The 11,694-nt window shown below is 38.3% G+C and overlaps 1 protein-coding gene across 2 annotated transcripts; it reads right to left on the bottom strand.

Moving 5' to 3' along the window:
• Window positions 1–908: 908 nt before the first annotated feature.
• LOC149040177 (uncharacterized) lies at window positions 909–11,531 on the bottom strand. Of its 2 annotated transcripts, XM_089182671.1 has the most exons (11): window positions 11,349–11,468; window positions 9,776–9,865; window positions 9,525–9,649; window positions 8,558–8,687; window positions 7,260–7,572; window positions 6,324–6,524; window positions 6,125–6,202; window positions 5,211–5,376; window positions 4,945–5,004; window positions 4,050–4,337; window positions 909–1,665 (listed from the first exon to the last, which is right to left on the bottom strand). In XM_089182671.1, the coding sequence occupies exons 3-11, from the start codon at window positions 9,628–9,630 to the stop codon at window positions 1,451–1,453; spliced, it is 1,557 nt and encodes a 518-aa protein (XP_089038797.1). In that variant the 5' UTR covers window positions 9,631–9,649; window positions 9,776–9,865; window positions 11,349–11,468; the 3' UTR covers window positions 909–1,450. The 2 variants fall into 2 exon arrangements, with proteins under 2 accessions (XP_089038797.1, XP_089038796.1); XM_089182670.1 differs by lacking the exon at window positions 9,776–9,865 and having other exon boundaries at window positions 11,349–11,531.
• Between the last annotated feature and the right edge of the window lie 163 nt (window positions 11,532–11,694).

Here is an 11,694-nt window from a genome sequence, read left to right on the forward strand (position 1 = left end):
GACACGTCACTCGCCTTTGGCGCCACTTGGTCAGGTTGATGAATGAATGGCAAAGCCTTCACGATTCTCAAGACAAGTTGTTTGTCAGAGCTTTCTCGAATTATGGCGACTAAAACACTAAAATATCCGTATTGCTGACAGACAGTGAGTTTCAAACTTTCCTAGAAGGGGAAGAAAACCAATATACTAAAATAAAAACCGATAATTATGTATTCAGTGGCTTTGGTGTTAGCATTTCTTTCGGCTGAGAATGAAATTCGACAAATGAAAGATTTGCCATTGGCCGATTTTGGTCGTTACCTGAAAGACTTCTTCTGTTGGTAAAGACAAAGTCAATAAATAAGAATTTTGTAAAGTAAAAATTACGACTATTGTTGTTTTTGTAATCATGATTCAATGCAGTTTTCCATCTTACAATTGTTAGTCGGGGATTGTCAATTCATTTATTATCATTCATAAAGGAAGTCGGCTTTTACGCACAGTTAAGGGCTCTTGTGTTTATATGATAAACAAAATAATACATGGTTTCTTGTAGATATAGAATTTCTCTTCTCGTGTTCAACTCGACATCTCACTCGTGAGCTATCGAGTAAACACTCGAAGAGAAATTCCATATCTACGCGCGTCCATGTGTTATTCTCTATTTAACAACCGAGTTGCTAATTTAAATTGGCCACCGTTAAGGATTTCCAAACTCGTTACGGTGGCCAATTTTAATTATCAATTCAGTTTACAAAATCAACTTATCTTACGATGCAATCAGGGGTGACTTTCGACAATTAAACGTAAACCGCTCCACAACTAAAACGCTTTAGAGCATGCTATACACGATAACTATGTTTTAGGAACCGCATCAGCCTCATCAATGGAAGTTTAAAACATAAGTGGGTTACTACAAACACCCTGGCTGGTCAGACCTATCGTTTATTGCAACGGTAAATCACAGGAAATTTAAGTTTATTTTATAGTAATGCGTCGATCAATTCAAAGATCCAACACCCCCCCTCCCCGAACTTGTGAAGATTCTCGCCCCCGGGGCAAAATCGGCTTCAAATGCCCCACCCAGGCGTTGGATTTTATGGTCATTTTTGTTGTAAAGGCATGACTTGTATCAGGGACTTTCTTGTAGACCATTTCTACTGAGCCATCTGCTCGCGAAAGAAATTTTTTCACTTTTAAACACCTCCATGTTAAAAGTTAACATACGTTTATTCCGCTAGAAAGACTTAACATTCCCGGGTCAAATTCTCCACCCAAGAAGAGCAAGGTTAAAATTCCCCACCCCTGGGCATAGACGACAATGGATGACATAAAAATTCATATTATTCTCTTTTTCTTTATCACTCCAGCTAACAGTAATGACCAGTCAAAATAGGATAGGAAAGGTTCGTGTGGTCTTACAGGAGCAAATCCTCAAACTGACTTACGAGAAAATGACTATTCCATGCATTTATTCAGTTAAGCATATATTATCTTCGGCGTGCCTTATCTTCTCGTAAGCGTAGGCAACGTTCAGAACAGTGGCCTCGTCAAACTTTCTTCCCACAATCATCATACCAACTGGTAAGCCGTCACTGAAGCCGGCGTTGATTGACAGGGCTGGGTGTCCTGTGACATTGAAAGGTGCAGTGTTTAGGCCAATGTAAGAAACTTTCCTCAAATAATCTGAAAGAGAACGAGTCTAGTTAATCCTTGATTGTAACTAGAATCTAATTAAGGTCACTGTCATCAAAATAGGGTGCCTTCCGGAAACATCGTTCCCCACGCGCTACTTTGAAGGAAAACATGGAAAATTATATATCACTAAGAGTGAAGTATAGGTTGCGAAAACAACAAATTTTTAATAGTTTTTGTCTCGGGCAAGCCTTTGAACACCAAACTGACGCCGATTGCTTAGCTGAAGTACCAGCCTCTGCGCCGGTTACAGCGGCCATCCAAAAAAACTGGACTATGTTACTCAGCAGATAATAGAGTAACCAATTAAAGTGAGTGGAAAATAATAGGAAAAATCTCGGTTGCTGCTACAGATTCTATTTGTAATAATAATTGGACTGAGTGGAGAGCAATTTGGTCCATAACCATACACATGATTTGAAATCATAAGAACGATTTAAAAGATTTGAAATCATAAGTTTGATTAAGAGGTTATGGTTATTTTCTCTTGATATGATTTCTGTCCAATGTTTATACACCACACAAAGTTCAATTACCCTTTTGCTACAACCATTTGCATTTGCAAATTTTATTAATTATAGGAGTTATTCAGAACATACATTTATTGATCAAGTACCACTAGAATTTCAACTGACATTCGCTTGCCTAGTACTGAAGCGGTTTATAAAGTCAGCGGAACCGGAATTCTGAGAAATTTGATTGATTCATTTTTTTTTACCGATCAAAGTGCTCTGTGAGCAAACTCGTAAATTGACACATGATTTTTTAGATTATGTTTAATTTTATCTGGTTCAGGGAATTTTGTGGTTGATTGTCATATCTAGAGTACGAGCAGTAGTTCAGTGTTCGCTAATGTAGCAAAGAAACAAAGTAACGTTGGGATAAGAAGGCATTACAATTGAAATGATCATGCTATTACATTTGACAAGGTGGATGATGTCATGTGTTTTAAACGTCTATCATTTTTGTTTCTGGTTCTAAAGAAAAGGTTGGCAGTAAATGTGGGTGAAGAGTGAAATTTACTGTCTTTCGTTGTAAATATTAGAAAATCAAGGCAATGCTGTCTTAATGAAAACATTAACGATTCCCTCTTTATCAAATGAGACAAACGGGAACGAGTTTTGAGTGATATAACTAAGCCAAGCCTCCCACCGTCATTTTGGATCTCCGCCTGGGTAGATTTAAGTCACTTGCTAGGCAACGTATAATCAATAACAAGATAGAATTTTATTTCAGGCCTATTTATCAATTTTGTGGTGCGTAACTTTCGCATTTTAGTACGTTGTATGTATGTTGAATCTTCAAATTGTCTTGAAACTTAAAAGAAAATTGTTCTTTAAAAATTCACTGAAAATCGGTAGCTAAAATTTTTTGTTTAGGTGTTATTTGATTTTCGTGTTAACTTGTAATTTCGTCAGTCACCGGCATCTTTTGTTGCTTCATACAGGAAAAACACACGCGACGAAACGTAATGATCAATTTTGTCGTCAATCTCACGCCATAACAGAAAAAGCTTTTGAACATCTGTAAACTCCGAGCGCTTCGCAGTGAGTGATATTTTCAGTGAATCTTCGGATTTTTTTCAAGTTCAAGGATTGTAAATTACAATTTTATGAAAAACGAAGGTTGTTCTGTTATTTCAGTGTGAATCCTTGCATGCCTGCCAGTCGCTGGCGCCGCTTGTTGAAACTAAAACGAAAAAAAAAAACTCTTTTAAGATTATCACTGGCTTCTTTTTCACCCCACCACTATTCTTATCAACAAAAGTCGCCATTTCGTCTGTTTATTGCGCGCCAAAAACTATCAAATGCACTCAAAAGCCTAAAATCTAAAAAGAGTTTACAGGAATCGACCAATCGAGCGAGCGAGCGAATGCCATTCCCCACATCGTATCTATAACTCGCTTTTGCGCATGCGCGCAATTCACGAGTTTAAAAAAAAAAAAAGGACAGTTTTGGGGACAAAAGTTGCAAGATTCACCACTCAATGACTTTTTTCAAATTGTCTTTCATTTTCCTAAAAATTTCATTGGTTATTCGAAGCTAGCTTTGAAATCTGAGTGCTTGTTTTGTTTTAGCGCTGCCTTCTCGTCGGCTGGGCAAAGAATGTGCCGAAAAGCAAAAAAACAACACGAGTCGTAAATAAATCGCATCACTGAATCAGAGAGCAATCAGATTGTAAGGACAAATTGCAAGGATCGCCAATGATTGCTTAATGGATGACTTAAGTGAAAGTAAAATACAAAAAGATCAGTAAATGAATGCTTGCATTTGATTGTAAAAGGAGTAAGGTGTGATGTGTTTTCTCTTTGTTTAGATTTTTATGCATCAATTTATTTTCCATTTGTCCATTCTTACGTTCATTAACTTTCATACCTGCAATTGATAGTTTCACAGGCGGGAAAGACTGTGCCTTTTTGGGAATCGTTGGCATCAACAACACATCATAATCTTCAAGAACTTTGTCGTATGCTCTACACAATTCTCGTCCCAAGTTTTGCGACTTGCTGTAGAAAGTTCCATTATATTCTGTCAAAAGGAAGCGTCCAAGTAAAATGTCTTTTTTGATGGTGATTGGCAAATCGTTCAGGTGTGTCTTCAGGCCTCGTGAAAAAGCCTCATGAAGCGTTCTGTCGTAATACATCTTTGAACTTGTTCCAAACCCTAAAAGATCATAAAACGCCTCTTGTTTATCCTTACAAAGGTAATGTTCAACGGATGATAAAAAAGAAACAAATAAACAAACAAACAATAAACAGGATTCTGCTTGTTTAGCTTCTCAACGTGTTGTGATTGGTCTACAGAACTTTACGCTAACCTCTCAATCAAACAGACAGGGTCACTCGCCTTAATCACGTGCTCCAGGTGATTCACATGGTTTCACTTGAGTTCTCACTGGTTTACCAGTTCCCATTTGGAAACGATGGCGCATCAAAAAGCACTCTGCACAACACGATTGCACGAACACTAATGACATAACTATTTGGGTCCATGATCACTAAGGTTTATTCTGGTTTCTGCGGCACAGGTCGATTGAATTTAAAGTGTTACTTCTGAGCAAGACCTTCCTTATAATCCACATTCGTCATTCATAGAAAGGACAGACAGGAATTCGTAAAAATGGAACTAACTTACTGTCAGGGAAACTTCACTTAAGAACAAGGAATACTAACTAACCTACAAACCGAGCGCGAGGGCAACATCGGGGAACATATTGGCGGCGTGAGTTAGTGAAAAAAATTTTTCGCTTAAAAGCGAAATAGCAACATACCTGCCCCAAAGATCGCTCGTGTCACCCCTTCTGCGCATATACCTTGAAGTATGCTTGCTCCTGGGTACAGAAGTGAGAATGAACGAAAGGAAAAATGAAAACGTAAAGAATAAAGGGATGGAAGATCTTCAACTAGTTGAATGACGGAAAGAACTGCTAAACATGCCTGACAAGCAGATTGACCAATGAATAGTTTTATTGACTGACTGACTACTCTGTGACTGTCTCGCCACTTAAATAACACTTTTACAAAAATTCATGTCTACCTTCGTAGTGCATGGCCACAGACACATCTTCTACTACTGCGCCCGATGCACTTCCGAGATGGTCAGCAGCTTTTCTCACAAGCTTGTCAACGTCAGGCTCTGAGCTGAACAGCCCAAACCCTTCCTTTAATATCCCGAGCTTAAGATGCGAAATTTCACCTGATAACTACAAAATAAAGTCAAGTGCTATATTGAAGACAAAAAAACGCGCCGAGTGCATTGTTGAATTATATAAGCACGCGGGAATTATTAAGAACACGAGAGAGGTGTGGAGATGCACGAGCCGAAGGCGAGCGCTTCTAGCACTTCTCGAGTGTTATTAAAAATTCCCAAGTGCTTATATTGAAGAAATGTGTCGTGCGTCGTGGTTTCCTACGCTTATCGCGTGTTCTCCCAACCTCCCGCGTGTTTACATCAAGCTATGTAAACACGGAAACCATTTTACATTTCTTTTATAAAATAACTAATGAAAGAGGAACGAAAACCGTGTTTACATACGCTCATGTAAAATGGTTTTATGGCCAATCAGAGCGCGCGTACTATTTGAATCATTTTATAAAACTCAACAATGCCCAAGGAACAGGGTTTTTTATTTCCATTATAAAATGGATAGCGAGTTGCGCGCGCTCGTATAGATGACGTTGGCTGCATGCATTATATCTCAAAAGTGCACTCGTGTGACGTAAGGTGCATGCTTTATGGAAATATAATGAACTCTTTCTGACCAATCACGGCGCGCGCATTTCTCTGAATATTACATATATATATATTTGATGTTCTCTTTATACTCCCTCTCTCGCGATCATTGATTTGTCAAAGAAGATATCAACAACTAACTTGCAGAGAAGGTGAATTTCTAACCACTGCTTTGCTTCTTACACCGATCACGCAAACGTTTTGAATATTTCAGTTACCTTCGAAGTGTATGTCTCATCGATGTACAAATCTCGTGGCTGCCTGGGATCGAGGTCTCCGTCAAGCCCAGCAATCACCTAAACGTAAACAAATGGACAGGGGAAATAAAGTTAAGATATTCCCTTTAAAAATTCACTTATCCCTAGTGTGTTCATGTAAACGAAAAGGAAAAGTAAAAGTCTTTTCGTAAATCCTTACCTCCAACATCAAAGCTGTGTCATAAACTGTCCTAGCCATTGGTCCCACATGATCCAGTGTAAATTCCATCTGCATGATCCCAGTATATGGAACTAAACCGTAGGTGGGTTTTAGACCCACAATTCCACATGCGGCGGCAGGCATCCTAATGGAGCCCCCTTGATCTCCTCCTAAAGCCATATCCACGTGACCACCGGCAACCTGTCAAAAAAAGTAAAACCAAGATAAACAGTTTTGTTTGTTACATTTTAATTCTTTTAGGATTTTCTGTGAACTTTATCGATTTTCTGACTCGTTCCAAACCAAAGGTTTATTAAAAAAAAAAGCAACAACAACAACAAACAAACTGGAGCTCTAAGAGCATGGAACCTGACCTTGCTAAAGATAAACAAAACAAACAACAAAAACAAAATTCGGCCTTTATAATTTATTTGAGTCCAGGAACAGGAGTCGGGCTCTGCTACTAATGGTGGGTAATGATCGATTTAATAACAGGTGACGTTGCCCCGTTGCACGGTCGCCCATGGTTCCGTCGCCCACAATTGGAGTACCTTTTATTAAGGTTTTTCATGTATCTTGACAAAAGTTTTAAAGCTTATAGGTTCAATTGCCCGAGTGTGAAAACCTTCAACCAACCGACGATCGCAATGTTGAGACTGCTTAAAAACCTGGCACAAATATCCCTCGTGCAAGAGCCATACCTTTTAAACCTCAAAATCGCTTCAATAAACTTAGATCAAAAGTTGGGGGCGACCCACCTTCAAGTTGGGGACAACACCACCATTATTCACTTGGTGCTACGGAACTTAGCACGACTGTGCAACGGGACGACGTCACCTACATCCACCGATTTCACTGATTAATGGTCAGGCCCGACCCTTAAAAATCATACTTTCCATTCATCAACGAATTTCAGATTTTAGATTAGAACCTCACCAAAGCTGCCGAACCAGATGAAGAACCATAAGCCATTCTTTTACAGTTGTATGGATTCAGTACTGGACCTGTTACTGAAGTAAAACTTCCAGCGTCATAACTTAAATTCTCGCAGGCAGCCTTGCCGATAATGCGTCCACCGGCGTCCAATATCCGGGTCACTACTGTTGCGTCAGTATCCGAGATAAAGCCTTCCAGTAGTTGGGAACCGTTCATAAGGGGAAGTCCTGCAATACACGTGTTGTCCTTGATGGCTACTGTTTTACCGTGAAGCTTACCTCTTGATGCTCCTTGGATGTTACAGCGCCAGAACCTGCAAGAGTAAAGGTAAGGTATTGCGGAGTCTTTTTTCCTTACTCTTCGGAAAAAACGGTTTGCTTGTGATTAGTATGTTGTACCCTGCATGCAAAGGTTGGAGTTTGACTTCCTTGTGCTCTTCCCTCTTTTGCGAGAGATGCTTGTCTCCATCCATAAGAGCAATGATGGAACTGAACGGATGGGTGAAGGGAAGAGGGTGAATGGGGTTGAGAAGGGGCGGTTTTTGGGCATCAGTACCCTACTACGAATTGATACCATTCAGGAGAAGTGATACTTCAAGTCAGATAAATCATTAAGCCAGGCTCTGGATGTTATGCAAGGCAATAACGTAAACTGATAGGACACTAGCTATATACCACTTGCAGCACTCCATACAACTGTCGCTGGAAAATAACTTCATCAGAACAAATTGTGTAGGCCTACAAGTTTTTATGTGTGGGCTGTAATGCCTGCTATGTCGGCGAAACCTCTCGACATCCATCCATACGTGTACGTGAGTCAGTGAAAGGGCCCCTCACATTTTCAGACATCTAAAAAATTCTCCACAATGTCGCACTCTTTGTTCTGATGAATGTTTTAACATCGTAGATCACGCTTCCACAAGTTTTCAACTTGAAATAAAAGAAGCTATCCACATTCAATGGGAGAAACCTACTCTTAATCACCAACTTTATCATGTTAATTTAAAACTTTCCTTGTAGATGCATAAATTGTTCTGTTAGTATTGTTTGTTTTGTCCAATCAGCATTTTGTTACACTCTTTAAATTCAACTTTGTACTTCGTATTATTCAGAACTGAAGATGACAGAAGAACTGTTGAAACATTTTTTTTTTTAATTTCAAAAGTGCCGTTAATTTCTTAAGTTCGTTACAAAATAATAAACTTAATAATGATAATAACAATAAAATAAATGAATAAAAATATAGGTAGACAATTTCAACAAAAGGTTTAGAAGAAAACTTTTTTTATTTTTACTAACCAAGCATTGTAAGGGTTGTCTTCTGGTGATGGTCTGTAACCTGGTGTCCGTGGATATTTCACTGGCAGTTTGGGGTCTGGTAACTCGTACAACCGTTGGTAGGTATCAGCCAGAATAGTAGAAATGGCCTCTAGAAGACATCAACAATACCATGAGAGAAAAACTATATTATCTCGTTAAAATTCGTCCCTCACAAATCCTCCGAAAAGAGGGGAAGAAATTACTTAAAATTGGTTAAAATGGCATATACAGCAATTTGAAAAGAATACAAGACACAATATAATTAATTATTTTTGTCATTTGCCGCGTGCTTCCTATCTGTTCCTGCAAAGTAGTTGGCTTTTTCATTTCCTTTCGTGAATTTCTTTTGCGCTTCATGTCTTTCGGAGTTTCCTTGACATAGATATTTTCGAATTTCTGTGGCCCAAACAACGGACATATTTTCTCAAGCTCTTTAAATGGTATAATCAAAGTTAATACTCTTTGTAATGCTCTCAATCAAAGATAACATTCTCTGTGCTGCTCAGTAGCTTTTTTTTTCTTTTTTGTACTAACTTTGTACTTTTTGTAACGCAGATATGGATGTCTTTTTACCTTTCACATCTTTTAATGGAAAAGTTGTTCTCCAAAGTTGACCGTACTTTTTCGCCTTTAAATTATAGTTTTTCGTTGTATTTTCTTCCTAATTTTCGTAACCGCTTCATACCGCTTTATACGTCGTTTTCTCCGCCTGTTTTTATCGCTTCGCTGCGCAAAATTTCATCTCCAAGTTCTACTATGTCCAATCGCTTCGCTTCAATAAACTTTGTTTATATCTTTATCGTCGTAAACATCATTATTGTAACTACCGTTTCTTGGAACATGTCAAAGAAGTCTCTATTTTAATTTGCTATTAACCGATCGTCCTGTGAGTATCGAGTTCTGCGTTCACACTCTCCTAAGTTTAAATGATAAACTAATTACTTACTCTGGTATGATCCAAGATCAGATTCAGGAACATCCAATCCCGTGTCTTGTGCTATTTCTCTGAGACGCACTAAACTTGGTACGCGTATAGCGGGCTGCTTAAACATTGCGCGAACGCCAAGAGACCTGGCAACAAAGAGTAATTACGCTTGTGGATTATTGCTTGTGTAAGAACGGTGGCTCGTAAGAATCACGGCCAAAGTTTGTCATACAACACAAAAGGCGATAAAAGGAGACAAAACTGAAGAGTACTTGAATTAAAAGAGCTCAGTGAGTAGGGTCGTCCACATTATGCGGGCATTATTTGAGAATAGTAATAAGGCAAGAGAATCAAGCATCATGCTGCAATAAAAGAACAAAAAAAATTTAATAAATAAGAAAGAAATGAAATAAGAAAATCATTTTTTAGACTCTGCGTTTTAGAAAAACTTTGCCAGAAACGTAGGAATTTCAACTAAGACACCGCTAGCTCGTTTTTTTAACAAATTTTAATATTTTTAAGACCACGCTTAAGCTTGGTTACCAAGTAGCCAGGTATTACATTTCAAGACCACGCGTGGTTACAAATTAGGAAAATAAACATGGATCCCAATATTTCTAGGTATTTTTATGCTAATTGCAATGTGCATGCTTTAACTGAACATAACAAATTAGCATAATGTGTGAAACATCAACCATAATTTGTATTAAGTAGACAACCCTATCAGTGAGTAAATTCTATCTTCCTCTTTCCCAATGCGCACACTTTTGAGCTCGTTAAAAACGAAAACAACAAGCTCATGAGTGAACAAACAAAAACGACAACAACTTCAACCACATAAACAATAGTAGCAGACATAAAATGGACTAAATAATTTGAGATGCATGCGCAAGTGATCTATTCACCTTAACATTCTGTAAGCTATCTAGTTTACACCAGACAGTTCTGTATGTCTACATTGAGTCAACCTCAGCATCAGCGTATCATTCCATATCTTTCCCTGATATTTTTCTCAGACATTTGTTGTCCATTTGAAGTCAAAAACCGTCGAAGTGAGACTCAACTTAGGCAGCCACCATGCGCATTTAACTGATAATAAAACCTTTTTAAAAGCCGCAGTTCCTCAAACAGAATTTTGCACGTGAAAAAAATTGCCATGCAGGCCTTAACAGCTGACTACAATGTCATTTTTTTTTCTTCACCTCAAATTCTATCAGGGCGTAATAATATTAACGCTTTAGTAAACAAACACTCAAAGCGGAGATTCGTGGGACGCCATTGGGTCAGGGTGTTATTGAGTTCCAAGAGGGAACTTAAACAATCTGTTGTCGAGGTTCCTATTCTCGGATTATGCGATATTCTAGAATTTCACGTTGCTATTTCGCAGAATAAAACTGGGATATGTACAAAATTTTAAAACGTACGAATAGAGCTATTGTTATGCTTGTTAAATATTTTGTTTCACCACGCTCTCGTTGCAGTCGCCGTCCTGGTTTGCATATAAGGTCCTTTGGATCAACGAACTTGACAAAGAGACTTCTCCAAAGACCTTTAAACCACGATAAAGTGGCCTGCTGGCACAGATGCCAGGAGAGACTGTGGCTGCTTACATTACAATCACCGTGTCACGCTTCACCTCTCATTACGCGTAAGCTACTGTTTATGAGTAAAATTTCGCATACTGACATTCTAAACCTTGACTTTACGTACGAATATGACTTTTTGTGGCAAAAAATTAAGTTTAACTGAGCAAGGTCACAGATTATTCCCTGGAAAGATTATGTAATTTCGATTAAGGTTTGATTAATGTCGCTCACAAAGGAACAAGCGGTTTATCGTACTCACTTGGGCTAAGTTAAGAGCTCTGGTGTAACTAATGCCTTTTTCCTATTCTCTCCGTCATGATATCCCTCCTTTACCTGGGTTTCCAACCAGAAATATTTTGAGCCAAATATCACGGGAGAACGCACTGATTAAAGTAAGAACCCAACGAGACCGACAGAAGAGACAAATCGTTATGCAACAATTGTTCTGATGAAACGATAACAATTGGACAAAGTGAAATAATGGAACACAGAACTGCGGAATGCGTATTATACGTAATATTAAAATATTGCAAGTCAGACTTTTAAATCTTTATATATTTTTATCGTTATTTTTTATCATCATTGCAATTATCATAATTGTTAGT

This window comes from Pocillopora damicornis, chromosome 9, assembly GCF_964200805.1.
Source record: "Pocillopora damicornis chromosome 9, jaPocDami1.2, whole genome shotgun sequence".
Lineage (NCBI taxonomy): Eukaryota > Metazoa > Cnidaria > Anthozoa > Scleractinia > Pocilloporidae > Pocillopora > Pocillopora damicornis.